Genomic DNA, 14,924 nt, shown 5'->3' on the forward strand with positions numbered 1-14,924 from the left:
GTGTGTGTGTGTGTGTGTGTGTGTGTGTGTGAGAGAGAGAGAGAGACAGAGAGAGAGAGAGAGAGAGAGAGAGAGAGAGACTGAGACTAAGAAAGCTAGGAAAAAGAGGCAGGTGGAAAAACACAGCAGCACATACGCGTGAACAAATCACACTTCAGCCTGTGGCTGTTTATTTGAGCCACGGTGTGAAATGAAATCTGGATATCCAGTCTTACCATCACACATATAGTTACAGATATTCAACTACAGATAGATTAAACCCTTATTGACCAATAGATTTAACTTCTTATTATATGTCTTCTAACTTAGAATTAAAAGAACAAAGGATAAATTCTGGCTGCATCTCCTGTCTTTACTCTAATAAATCCTAGTAACAGTGATTTAGGTGTTTAGTATAGTTAAAACATCTAGTCTATTTCATTTTTCTGAATCAATAGGGTCTGATAAATGCTTTCAATGTAAAAATAAAGTATGAATACCGAATACCATAACTTAGTTTGGACCCAAATTGTAATGAAGAACAAATAAAAAATCTTCAGCAAAAAAACACACTGAAATCATAAGTCCCTCCTTGGAGAGAATGAAATGCTTGGGGTAAGGGGAAGAGCTTGTTTTGCTTCACACCTCGGGTGTAAAATGCTGCACACACACTCCCAACTTCCCACAGGAGCAGCGGTCAGTGTGAGGTCTCACAAGGTTACTGAGGATTACACGCTCTGTTGAGGGTTTAATGGAGAGAGAAATCTGTTAGTCAGAGACGTGATTATAATCAAAATTATAATCATTATCCGAGGGTATTAAAGTGTCTGGATGGAAGATGTGACACTATCCCTAGTTATCCCTTATGCGATAAGGACATGGCAGCGGGTCTCATAAATTTATCATATTTTTAGTTTTAGGGGTTTTTTTTGTTTCTATATAGTAGGGTTTTCTGTTAGATTTTTATATAGCGTTTATGGAATGAGTCTCTAGAGTCAGAGGTAACTCTGTAATGTGAAATTTTGTGAAATGGGAGTTTCTTCAGGATAGAGTCGTTATTAGGAACATGTCATTGCGATAAGTCTATTTTATACATTCCAGGAAAAGAAGGCAGGTGAGGTGTTTATAATTGCTTTATTGCAGGATTTTCATAGATATTTCACATCATTGAGTGGAGTAAAAGCATGATGTCATTTTTTAATATTAGGGCACAAAAGTAAGGTATAAAACACTATGGAGTATGCTGTTATAGAGAACATAATTACAATAATAATGTAAAACACAATAAGACAATAATAATAAAAAAATAAATAATTGTCCTCACCACGAAGTTTAATATTTGTAATAACAGCACACCCTGTAGCGCGTTATTCCTCACTCAGATTCAGAGTAATTGTTGCCTTGCAGCCCCTAAATATAAGTAGTCATTTTTTAAGCTGCTATATACTGGTAATTACCATAGATTTCTGTATTACATACCAGGTAAGTGATACAAACACGTATACACATGTTTCGCATGTGCATGGCCATTTAGCTGGTGTGTTTACTCAGGGTTGCTGCCATGAGCTGCTGAAGGGAAGGTAAAACTGGAAAGGCACACACAGGTGCCAGCTTCACTTTTCCCTCCAAAACATGGAGGTGTCAAACCCAACACGCCACTGAAGCGTTCTCTCACCGTCCATTGCGAGAGAAAAGCGGAGGATAATTCCTGAAAAGAATGAGTTGCACAGATGAACAGGGCTCCAGATTTCCCAATGCTGAACACTTCGGGAAAAGCGAGGCTGAACGTGTGAGAAGTGTGTGAGTCTTTCTGCTTGACCTTTCCAGCATAGGTCAGAGTTAGTTCACCGCAGAGTTTAGCTGGGTCAGTGAAAATCTGATCCGTTCCCTTAAGTTATTTATGGCTTGCGACTTCTTTTGTCAGTATTCAAATCATGACGTGTGAAGTAGGCTAACTTCTTAAAAATTAAGCATAAAAGAAAATATGACATTAACCTTAAAGATAAAACCAACGTTAAATATATAGGGATGTTTCTTTCTTCAGTAATATAGACTTATCTCTATAGTAATATAGCAGTGTGTGGTATGAAAGATTTATGGAAGTCTCCCAATCTGTATTATTTTTGTAAAATATGAGGAAAGCTCAGAAATCAGAGTCAGTGTCAGTGCTATATGAAAAGATGCATTACTTTTAGAAATTACATCAGGTTTTGAAGCAGATAGCCTCAAGAAGAACAATGACTGAATCACTTCCTGTAAGCCTGAAAGATCTCATATTAAAATAAAAACATCACTAGTGCTAACATGAGCATTACACTAACAGATAGAAGCAGTTAATCTGTGTTTGCTGGCTGTATAGATTTAAACATGAATGCAAGTGAAAATTTATTTTTGCACTCCTCCAGGTCTGCCTTTTTGCTAATCATATTTTATCCAACACTTTCTGTTGTGTTAAACATAAAACTCAAAATCAAAATCTAACAAAAAAAAAACAAAACAAAAAAAAGCTAACAAAATCGAACAATGTCTACAGTCTACAGTTAGACCACAGCTAGCTACAGCAAGTTAACAATTTTGAGATGTTAAAGCTTGTTGGCTAATTGGCACCCAAAGTGACGGAGAGGGTGAAATTGGAGCATGGCCACATACACCAAATATTTTTTCTGTATCGATAAAATGTACAAGAAATATTTTTTAGACTCGTCTAGATTCTAAGATCTGATTGTTCAGAAGGCATTGATCTTCAACAACAGCACCGACTGTGCTAAGTGTCAATCAGTATATGTTGTGTCATGTATATGTTGTAATGCACTCACATTATAATTTCAAATAATAACAGCTCATTCACTAAAACTTAAATAACAACTAATATAATTATAATTCTGTCTGGCTGTGTTTTTTATTTTATTTTTTTAAAGGGTTTGATTAGATTCTACTGAAATGCTGTATATATATATATATATATATATATATATATATATATATATATATATATATATATATATCGTTAAAAGCAAATCCATTTTAAGGGCACTAATTTTATTAACATGCAAATGCAAATGCAGCGCACATTTTTGGTTGATTAATCGTTATTAAATATTTTGTGTGTGTGTGTGTGTGTGTGTGTGTGTGTGTGTGTGTGTGTGTGTGTGTGTGTGTGTGTGTGTTTGTATATATTGTATACAAACACATGTATATATAGTATATTATTTGCAGGTATGAGGTAGTAGAAACCAGCTCAGTTCAAATGAATGGTGTGCAAATATAGATTTGCACTGTGCAGAAAAATTTAAAATGTCCAGTGACCATTAGGTGACCATACAGAGATCATGTAGTAGTTATACAGTAATGTGCAAAGAGGCAAAGTTAGAGAATAAGGCAAATAATTTGGCAATGAAAATGACAAATGACATGAGAGTGAAAACAGCATTAGTATGAGTAAGTTAGCATCAGTTAGAGTCTGTAACTTTTTGTGTTTTTTTCGACCAGATTCTGTGCGTTACAATTTTACCAAAAACGTGACAAAATATATAATATTTATGTTAAGTAAAAGAATGATTGTTTGTAGCTGTTATCATATATGTTCTGTGTGCTTATAATATGCTTTATGATGTAAAGCTAATATATAATCCATGTAGTGGATAAAATCAGCTGTATTTATTATTTTAGTTTCAAAAGTCAATGATGTGATTAAAACTTTACCAACCAAGCTTTTACTTACAAAATGCACAAGCCAGTGAATAAGGAAAAGAATTATAATCAATAATAAGCAATAATAGTAATATTCATAAATATTAATCACTGCACGTCACACTGTGTGTAATTAAATGCTTTCATGGTCATCTTCACTTTTATTCCGAGCGTGACTGGCCAAGCACTCTGTGTTTTCACAGCTTCAGTGTCAATGCCTACTTGACTCATAGATCTGGAGACGCCCTGATCACTATTCAGTGTAAATGTCACACCTCAGGTGTAATGGCACTAATGGAGGATATTACACATAATTAAACCTCATTAAGGTTAAGGATACACTTACAACTTAAAATACAACTTCAGGAATTATGCTGAATTTTTTTTAAGTTTCAATTTTTTATACAAAGGAGTTTTTTTATATAAAGGAGATTTTTATTGTTTAAAGGCTTTGCATAACTTTTGAGGATATTAAAGATACTTAAAGATAATCAGTGTAGTTTAGTAAATACCGTCTTAACATGATTATTGCCATATTATTCAATGAATGTATTTGCAATTCTAAAACACACACACACACACACACACACACACACACACACACACACACACACACACACACACACACACACAATTCTCCAACATACATAAACAAACATTGGTTTAATATTAAAATATTAAAATGAGCTGAACTCTAGACTTAGAGTTGAACTGTGCAGGGTTGTTGTTTGGAAGAGGAGTCAGAATTCACACCTCCACTCCTGCAGCCTCCCTGAGCTCTTTCCCACACAGAGTCCTACTGCATGGAGGCTGCAGAGGTGTCAACTCACACCTCAGCGTCCAGCATAAAAACCTCCAGCCTCCAGGTCCTGCCTCCATTCACTCTCTAACCTTCCAGTATAAAAACCTCCAGCTTCATTTGCTCTCCAAACTTTCAGCCTGCAAGCCTCCAGTTTGTGTCTCCTGCTTTTATTTGCTTTCCACCTCTCAAATATGGATACCTCCAGCATCATCCACCATCCTCACAACCGATGGAGTAATCCAAGCTCTGACTCTGAGCTCTACAGTGTCTCCTCTCCTGAGACTGTCTCTCCAGCACCTTCTATGGACCACAATTGCTCTCCGTCTTACCAACCCAAGCTCACCGGGCTTCACAAAGCTACTTCCAGACTGACCAAAACACCCAGTTCTACCTCAGGCCTTTCCAGGAGGACAAGAAGAGCTCGACTGAAGAACCCGAGCGAGCAACGTCAGAATGCCAGCGAGAAAGAGAAACTCAGGATGAGGGACCTAACAAAAGCTCTGCACCATCTCAGGACCTACCTGCCTCCATCGGTGGCTCCAGTCGGACAGACGTTGACCAAGATAGAGACTTTGCGCCTCACCATTCGCTACATCTCGTACCTATCAGCTCAGCTTGGGCTCAGTGAAGAATATCTGTCTCAGAGGAAGCAGATAAGCAATGGAGATGAATGGAGAGCCTCACCAGAGATTCTGGGCTACTTTCAATGCAGATCAACAAGCACAGATTGGGGAGAGGGACAAGGATATGGTGATTACAAAGAACAGCATCAGACTGGGAGCAGTGTGGAGTTCTCGGATCAGGGATTGGACATGAGCCAGTACACACAACTCTCAGAGCCAATAACGGAGCAGATCTACAGTATGGAGACCAACACATTTCAGCAACAGCAACAGTGTGCTCAGTTCACACAGTCCTGCCAGGTATGGATGCACTGAAAATCAGTTATTATTTATTAAAACATGACTCAAGTGCCCTAGCTTTAAGCTTTAGCTTTAGATTCTAGCATTGGTTGTTGCAATATTGATCAATATAAATGAACCTGTAACTCTTACAAATAAGTAGATTTGTAAGTAGATTTGGTAAGTTTTTGTTCTTACAGAAACTTGTTTGAGACTGTCGCTAATATTCCCTTTGCTCTCTGTTTCAGGTTTATGGCTATCAGCTTGTTCCCCCGGCTTTTTGGAGCTGAACACTGCAGTACTGCCTCCCACCAAACTCACTGGCACATCCAAACTGATGGACTACTTCATATTGTGAAATTCCATTTGCTGTCCTTTAAAAGAAAATGAATGTCTACAAATGAAGCTTTAGATTCTAGATTTTAGATTTTAATTTAATTTTTATACTAATTTATACATATGTATGTTATCTGTCGGTCTTTTGTAAATACAAAATAAATACAAAATTATATTTAATATGTATTTATAATAAAGCCTGTATTTTAACTAAACAATCCTGACTTCTGATGTTTCAAGGGTTTAAATTTATTTAGTATTAGGGGAAAATTTTGTTTTGTCCTGGAGGTTTTATTTATCATAAATAAAAGCATTTTTCAATATAGGACATTACATATTAGCATTAAGATCCAGTTCTGAAGAGCCTATAATAGCTATATTTAATCAGGGAATTCCACACACAATAGACTCTAGAGTGACTGGTACAAGCTAGCTCAGACTACCACTCGGTGCAACTGTGGTGATCAGAAAAGCATTTCAGAATGCACACACTCACCCAAAATAGAACAGATTGGAAAAATTGCAGTCATTTCTGCTGACACAGACTTAGAGTGGGGTAAGAATTTGCCACCGAAAGCATAGACATAACCTGTCTTGTGTGAACAGTACAGGCTGGTGGAGGTACTGTAACGGTGAGGGGATGTTTTCTCGAGACAAATTGGGCCTGTTAATTCCAATCAATCATTAAATGAATTTCAGTGCCAAATTAAATATTTTGTATAGTAAATATATTAAATATATGTCTGCAATTTAACATCTTCTAATAGAAATGTTAGATCAAACTGATGTCATGAATATTACAATAAGTGCAGTGTTGTTCTGAGGACTTTTTAGTCACTAGAACTGAATCGATTACAACCTTTGGGTTGTGGTAAAATAGGATATTCACAGCATTTAATAACAAAAAGATTATAATGAAATTGAACCATCAAGTGATTAACGAATTCTAAAACACAACAATAATTAATTTTCAGGAACTTTATTTGTGGTTCATGGAAGCCCTCAAACCAAACACTTGGTGAAAGTCTCTCTCTCTCTCTCTCTCTCTCTCTCTCTCTCTCTCTCTCTCTCTCGCTCTCTTTCCTTTATTGATGTTAAATGTAATACGAGAAATATCTTCTTAAAGTGACCAAAACTGCTCAGTAAAATATATTCTCTTTTTGTTATCGTTACTGCATCCAGAGGTTAATCTTTTTTTCCCCGAATTCGACCTGTGATTTAATTTAGTGTTATAACCAGGAGATGGCGCCAGAACACAAGGCATTAACATCAGATGCTCGCGCTACAATACTGTTAGTTGACTGTAGTCAGCCTCCATAAGATACTAGTCATCTATAATACATATATACACTGTATAATACACTGCATATGATTAAAATGTACCGTAGGGAAATCGAGGATTATTTTAAACTGCAGATGCCATTAAGCCACATAGCATTCTTTTACATTTTTGTCTTTTTGCAGTCTTTTTCAAGCTTACTACTCTTCTACTGGTTCTCCTTTAATTCAGAGATGGCCTTGCTAATTTAAAATAACTGTTATTTTGTCCAACAAAAGACTGTTGACTAGCAAACTTTGACCATGTCCCGGACTACTTATAATACCATAAAACTACCACAAACTACAAAATAATGATGACACTAAGACATTAAGACAGCAGATTTTAGCCTTAAAGTCATTCAGAATGTGTGTCATTTGTATACTAGATTATAATGTGTTTGTTGTTTATTTGTTTATTTGTTCTTTTTTTGGTTGTTTTTTTGGTTGTTTTTTTGGTTAGTTGGTTGGTTGGTTGGTTGGTTGGTTGGTTGGTTGGTTGGTTGGTTGGTTAGTTAGTTGGTTGGTTGGTTGGTTGGTTGGTTGGTTGGTTGGTTGGTTGGTTGGTTGGTTAGTTGGTTGGTTGGTTGGTTGGTTGGTTAGTTGGTTGGTTGGTTCATTACTACAAACTTTTTACATGCTGTTTTTGCACATATTTTTAGACTGCTGCTATTGCATTTTTTGCACAAACCATTTTGTTTACATTTTGTTTATTTACAATGTTCACTCCCGTACTCAATACTCTTTTACACACCGCACTGTGTAATATACAGCAGGTTTACTAGTGGCACTTTTTATTTGAGTTTTGTGTATTTATCCTACACTGTCTTGTGTTGTCTTTGCACTGTTTGCACCAGGTTGCACATGATGCACTTTATGTGGCGAGGACACTTGCTAGTCTTTAGCTCTGTGATTTCTGTTATGTAGCTTTATGTTGTCTATGTAGCAACAGGGTTCTGGAGGAACATTGTTTTATTTCACTGTGTACTGCGTCAGTTGAAATGACAATAAAAAGCTTCTTGACTTGACTTGGTTGGTTGGTTGGAAGCCACTGTCCTTGTTGATGTTATTAGATTACAAGTAACAGACTTTTCATGTTTTCAAAGGAAGGTAAACAATTTTTATACCATATGAGCATCATAGATAAAATCAGAGGCATGTCAGAAAGTCCCTATTGGGGAGTTTGTTTTACAGTAATATCCTACAGAATTAGTCTCTATGTGATCTAGTATGACTTGAAATTTGAATAAAAAATTTATTTTGTCTCATACACAACCATTCAGAGCATGGCATAAAACAATTAATTTTTCAAAGTGATTATTGAAATAAAATAGAATAAAAACAAACAACGATCAAAATTAAAGTGAGTAAAATAAAGCAAAAAAAAAAAAAAAAAAAAAATATATATATATATATATAAATAAAAAGAATAAAGGAGAATTAACAATAGAATAAAAACAAATTCTAAGATGTGCAATTGTCTGCTCAGTTATGTCAAGGTATAACATTATTTTTTTAAATGTTTTATTTTAAAATTTTATAAACCTGCTTTATCAAACCAAAAAAATGCAAAAACCACACTGCTTAAAATGACTGATTTAACAGAGTTCCAGATCTGGAATCACTATTTGTATTAGCAAATGCTTTTCTATAAACTGTGTCTCAAAGGCTGCAGCAGTGTATAATATCCTGGAACCCTAGATGTGCTATCTGATCCAAACACACCTGATCCAAATATAACATTCTTGATGATTAGTTAAGTAGATGGATTGGGGGAGTTAGCTATGGAAAAAAACTCAAGAAAAAAAGAATAAGCATGTTTCCTACACCTGCATAAATGTTGTTATGCTTAACTTATATGGCTGGCAGATAAAAATCATGAAAACAGTTCCAGTTTGGCATCATGACATTTACATTCAGATGTATGAAATTCGGCTGATTTCATAGACTGGTTTACAAAAGTGATTTGTCAAGTCAAGAGGCTTTTATTGTCATTTCTACTATACACAGTGGTACACAGTATACAGAAAAAAACGAGACAATGTTCCTCCGGAACCCTGGTGCTACACTAAACAACATAGAGCTACAACACAAATCAAGCTACGTAAAGTGCTTTGAAACTCAGTTTAAAAATATATAATGATACTTGTTCATTAGGTGACAGACTACATTTCTTCTGGGAGAGAAAAAAGTTGGAAAAGCATTTTTTTTATAGGAGAACTGCTCATTTAGGTCTACTGCTGAAAGATCTTTATACTTCATTGAAAGAGACACAGTTATTCGGACATCGAGTAAAAGTTAGTTCTATCAGCAAGTAACCAGAACATAGAAAATGTGTTGAAGTAGGTCTTTCTTGTACCCTGAGAGATGGTGGGACCAAATCAAACAGTGGTTAAGGATCAAAGGGATGCATGGTGAGATAACTGCTTTGAGGTAGGGGGTGCTGGTCTGTTTTTAGCATAGTAGAAAAGAGTCAGTATTTTATTATATGGTGCAGGGCAGCTAGAGGAAACTGGTGGAGGGTATGTGGCAATAGCGTGGTGTGGAAATCAGTACCAATATGTCATCCCATAGGTCAAGTTTTTTCCTCATCATACAAACAGCTATCTGAAGTTTGCAGCTTGCATGATAATAATGACTGGATGCCAAAAGTTTCCTTTATTTGTTATTTATCAACTATCTTTGTATATGCTCTTTTCTTTGTAGGAGTAAGTCTTTCATGCATATTACTGTGTCTACAGAATATCCATTAGGTAGACTATAAATCTAACCAAAGCTAATTCCTCATACAGGCCAATAAACATAACAAATATATTTAGCATAATGGTCTTCAAAAAAACAGGAAGAAGCTAAAGTGTAAAATGTAGAGCAGAAACTTTCTATTCGATTTAACACATCACTCAGTTGGTGAATGATTTACATGGCAAACACATCCAATAGCTCTATAGATTTGTTTAGTGTGTGTTTGCTTTCTTATCAGTTTTTATCACACTTCTTAAAAAACCCCAAAAAGACTGTCTCCAGACACGTAAGTAACGCGTGAAAACACAAATCCGAATTTGTATTACAAATAGAATAAAATGTTATCTTGACTCTCAAAAGAGAGAAAATAAAACGCATTTGTGTTCACATGAGAGTGATAAATATGATAATCCAACATACCATCAAATCTGTTATCAAGAAGAATTGGGCAAATATTCATCACAGACGAAATGGCAATGTATTAGAACAAAATGTACATGGAGTACAGCAAGCAAAACATGAATTTTTTTTTTTTTTTTTTGAGAATATGAGAAATGTGGTTTGTACAGAAAACTGCATATTAGTAGTGATATTTGAGAAAATAGTGTTAGCATGCTAGTATATTTTATATTTTCTAGCCATATGTTATGCTTTTATTCAACTAAATAAATAGTATGACTATTTAGTCTGTTGCACAGAAATGTTACTCTCCAACAAATGTTAACCTGCAGACATAGAATTTCTTCAGTGTACTAAGAAACGCTAGTTAGCTCTTTTGTCTAAAAGCTATTATTCTGTTTACGAGCTAGCAAAACTAACATTATCAGGTTAGCTATTAAGCAAAGACAATCATATAAACCTTTTATACACCTTTTGATCATCCAGTTAAAAAAGTAGAACAGGAGGGTTTATTATTATTATGACTGTGAAATAAATAAATGGCAAACTAGCATTCGAATTGAATTACTAGCCCCTGTAGGCCTACTTTAAGAAATAAAGGTATTTAAGTGTACTTTTCCTTGTTGTTTGGGTGACACAGTATAGAGTGTAGGACACAATATTTACTTTTTCTTGTCATTCTTGTCATGCCAATAAGGAAACATTTTGTGCCGTTTGGAATGGATTTTTATGCTGTAGAAAAATTTGTTAAAATCGATAAACAGCTGTATATTTAAAGCTTTAGGGCATAAAGATATGTACATGCCCAGTTAACAGACATGCTACATACTAAAGCTACAAATAAATATCTCCTTGGTAGTGTGTCAAGAAAACACATATTTTTGCTGCCCTTATTACTGACAGTGGGTTATGTAATGTGTATTCAGTCCCAGCTCAGAGAAGCTTATTGTAACTAATGAGGCTTAACTGAATGTGAATAGCTTTTTCGCACTGCCGTGTCTAGCCACAATTCCGTCCCCTACACCCCGCGTCCACCATCTCCCACACTAACGTTGTCCTCAAGTGAGAGGGTCACATTTCAAATGCATAGAACATGTTGGTGTGAATGACGGGATTTGAAGTAATTAGTTTGTTTTGGCACCGAGCACCGCTGGCATTTGATGTGCAAAGCCTAATCCCAATACACACATGGGACTCTTTTATCTTCAGAGGCAAATCCAGTGTATAAAGAGTATGAATAAATAGTGCTGACATGTTAATTAACTCATAATCACGTGTGTTAAATAACTTTTAAAGGGATCTCCGAATTAACATCTCACACCTTGTCATGGGAGGGTTTTTTTAGTCCAGATTGCATTTTCTACAAATATTTTTACCAATTGTATTAGATCTTCTTCATGTCACGATCAGGGAGTGATTTAATTTGGGCCGAGAGCATGGAAATGTTGTGGGAACTTGACCCTCTTTAGTTCACACCTGTCGAAGGTTCTGAGGTGCCAATTCGCACCGAAGACTTGGGGAAGGAGAGGTTATATGAGGTTAAGCAAAATTCACTGAAAATGTCTATTTTTGTGTTTTTTAATTAAGGGATTTAAAAAATTCTACTCAACTTTATAAAATCAAATCCATTTGATGTATTGAGCATGTTTTTTTTCCCAGAAATGTTTTTTTTTTTTTCAGAAATGTTACACTCTGTTACATCAACACTTAACAGTTATAAATACTAAAAAGTTGTATACAGCTTTAGTACTTACATGATTTTTTTATGAAATACATTAGGGCATTGTGTGCAGATTTTAATTATTTTTTTCTGGTGCTGGTGTGTGTGTGTGTGTGTGTGTGTGTGTGTGTGTGTGTGTGTGTGTGTGTGTGTGTGTGTGGTGGTGGGGCTAATTAAGGAGTTGAAGGGGGTGAATTGGAAATGCAAAGGCATGTGCTATGTGTCCAGGAGTCGAATGTAACACTTTAGTTTGTGGGAATGACTCATGGCGACCTGCTCCACTACTTTAATCCCACCACAAGCTTGCACAGGGTTTACACTCTGAGTTTAACGGTTCTGCTGTTATGATATGTTAGATAACACATTTTACAAGAGCTAATCTCATAATTTACCCACACTGTTCCCAAGTGAACAGTTTTACTATCAGTAGTAGCCCTAGCTGCAAGCTCATTTTATTTTTCATTATTAAATAGAAGATTTCATATTGCAGACCAAAATGCACAAAACACATACATGCACAATGTGCATGTGATACACCACTTTGTGCATCATGGTTAAGTTAATAGGTCTACATCATATATATATCCAATTTTATATATATATATATATATATATATATATATATATATATATATATATATATATATATATATATATACATATATAATTAGATTACTCTGGCACATTGAAACGTATAGTATATGTATACATCTTTATATATTTTTTGCTAAATATGGTGTAGTATGGATCAGGCAATAATTCAATTCCAATGTAAATTGTAATAAATTCTAAATATATTCCAAAACCTGTTGGAAAGTAGAAAAGCAAAGAACCTTTTCTTGTCACTTTTGTACTTTTAAGATGTAACTTTCACCAACAAACCTAGATATAATGTATCTATCAAATGTGGCAATGTACATAAATAATTTTGTGATTATATTGGGTTTAAAAGTTAAAGCATTTTTAGAATAAAGCTTTACAGGCACACTACATGCTTTCAAGGAAGATACCAGATAAATTATTTTATAGGTTTCATACTCTCACCCTTGTTACAAGGAAAAGTACAGTTTAAAGTTGTCTTGTTTTAAGCATGTTAAAGACCTTAAGTAAGATAATATTTAAGTAATATTACTTGGCCGGCAATAGTAAACTTTGCCAGCCATGATCATGAGTTACTGTTATAGAAGTAAAAAATATTAGCTTTTGGATTGGTCACTTGATTTAAATCTCAAAACCCCAAAAGGAGGCCATAGTTCAAGCATGTTTTTGCAGTGGAAAGGTCAGGAATGAAAATAAAGGTATATTCTCTCATAGTACAAATATTAGATTACAGATTTCAGTAATGAGCCAAAACAGAACATGCATGTAAAAGTAAATATAAATCTTAAAATAATTCATTTATTATAATTATAATAAGAAGAATCAATGAAATAAAGGAAGTAATATATGGGTCATGAATCAGCTACAATCCTGGCATATCAGAAATTATTCCTGACAATGCCTTGCTATTTTAAGTTAAGCTGTAGTGTGTTTTATATTTAAATCAAACTTTGTATCTGTATGTCCAAAGTGTTACTTGTGATTTCAGACATTTTCTTAGTTGTGAGGATCAGTAGGTGTTTCTTGTGGAGCTCACACCTTAGCCTTGAGCCTGGATGAGCTGCCCTTTCCCATGGACCCCCTGCCTGTGGTGTCACCTCTCCTCTCTGGCCTGAGAACAGCTCCTAGAGGTGCCACCTCACACCTCATGGAGGATATATACAAGAACTCCACACTGCTCCAGCATTAGTTAGACTCATAGCCTCTCCTCAAGACCTTTCTTCACTCTAAGCAACCATGGATGTCTCTAGCTCTCTTGTCCAGCTCCAGGATAACACAGAGTTTCTGTTTGACTGTGAAGGCCTCCTGGAGCAAAGCTTCTCTGCTTCTGATGCCGGCTACTACAGTGCCTGTAGCAGCCTCTCACCAGCTTCTTCCACCGATTCTTACTGTTTCTCTCCACCAACTTTCCATCCTGGAGCACGACAGGACAGCTTTCCAGAGAGTTTGCCTCTGAAGAACAACAGTGATCAAGAAGAAATGAAACATGGCAAGGTGGCAAAGAGGACCGGACGACCACGGTCAAAGTTCCCTGGGCTGAAGCGCCAGAGTGCCAGTGAACGAGAGAAGCTCAGGATGAGGGACCTGACCAAAGCATTGCAGCACCTCAGGACCTACCTGCCTCCATCAGTGGCTCCTGCTGGACAGATGCTGACTAAGATTGAGACTCTGCGCCTCACCATCCACTACATTTCCTACCTGTCGGCTCAGCTGGAGCTCGGCAAGGAAGAGGCAGCGCATGGAAGTCCTTCAGCACCAATGCAGGCTCCAAACACTTCAGATTTCTATGGACAGAGCTTTAATCAAGTGCCTCCTCAGACATCAAGCTTCTCCACACAGGAGATCTTCAGTATGCCTTACTCTCAGGTAGGTACATTGTCTTTATTATCTGCAAATAATAACCTAAGAATTGTGTTTATTCATTAAGAATTTATTTGTTCTAATTATGCCTAATATCTGTTTTATTTTTCAACAGAATGCAGAGAACAGCAGCCTGCCACCATCTCCAGCTCAGGATTATTGGATTCCACAGCAACAATATTGTTATTATGAACAGTGCTAACCACAATGGAGGACAATTTTATTGATATCTACAACTATTCATTTGTGCAAAGTTGTTAATACAGCAAAGCTTGTAAATAGTGAATATTTTATATCCTTATTTATATTTTTGTATTTTTTACATTACATTATTTATTGATCACAAAATATTTGTTATAAATAAAACAAAAAAAACACTATTTAAAAATATTATTCTGTGTTTTATTTTATCACGCTCTGTGGTCTAAAATTCTCTATGAGTTTCTTAAATTCCAATTTATAACCCAAGGCCAACACATCCTAATGACAGACAGGTGGGTGATGGGAATATCACATTGTAATTAGCACCTTGAAGGAAGGTCCCCTGGTGAGATAAAAATAAGACAAGCACAACAGT

At 35.7% G+C, this 14,924-nt stretch overlaps 2 protein-coding genes across 2 annotated transcripts; both read left to right on the forward strand.

Moving 5' to 3' along the window:
- The first annotated feature begins 4,662 nt into the window (after window positions 1-4,662).
- LOC124391196 (mesogenin-1-like) lies at window positions 4,663-5,663 on the forward strand. Its single transcript, XM_046857612.1, has 2 exons — window positions 4,663-5,394; window positions 5,622-5,663. Exons 1-2 carry the CDS (start codon window positions 4,663-4,665, stop codon window positions 5,661-5,663), a joined length of 774 nt encoding a protein of 257 aa, XP_046713568.1.
- An 8,060-nt stretch (window positions 5,664-13,723) lies between these two features.
- mespaa (mesoderm posterior aa) lies at window positions 13,724-14,549 on the forward strand. The gene is made up of 2 exons (XM_046857613.1): window positions 13,724-14,353; window positions 14,463-14,549. The coding sequence occupies exons 1-2, from the start codon at window positions 13,724-13,726 to the stop codon at window positions 14,547-14,549; spliced, it is 717 nt and encodes a 238-aa protein (XP_046713569.1).
- The last annotated feature ends 375 nt before the right edge of the window (window positions 14,550-14,924 follow it).

This window comes from Silurus meridionalis, chromosome 9 (assembly GCF_014805685.1).
Source record: "Silurus meridionalis isolate SWU-2019-XX chromosome 9, ASM1480568v1, whole genome shotgun sequence".
NCBI lineage: Eukaryota > Metazoa > Chordata > Actinopteri > Siluriformes > Siluridae > Silurus > Silurus meridionalis.

Bases quoted from the DNA above. Each gene is read 5' to 3' on its own strand.
- mespaa (XM_046857613.1), top strand. From the start codon at position 13,724: ATGGATGTCTCTAGCTCTCTTGTCCAGCTCCAGGATAACACAGAGTTT. The intron at 14,354-14,462 runs GTAGGTACATTG...ATTTTTCAACAG, and splicing joins TCAGTATGCCTTACTCTCAG to AATGCAGAGAACAGCAGCCT.
- LOC124391196 (XM_046857612.1), top strand. From the start codon at position 4,663: ATGGATACCTCCAGCATCATCCACCATCCTCACAACCGATGGAGTAAT. The intron at 5,395-5,621 runs GTATGGATGCAC...TCTCTGTTTCAG, and splicing joins AGTTCACACAGTCCTGCCAG to GTTTATGGCTATCAGCTTGT.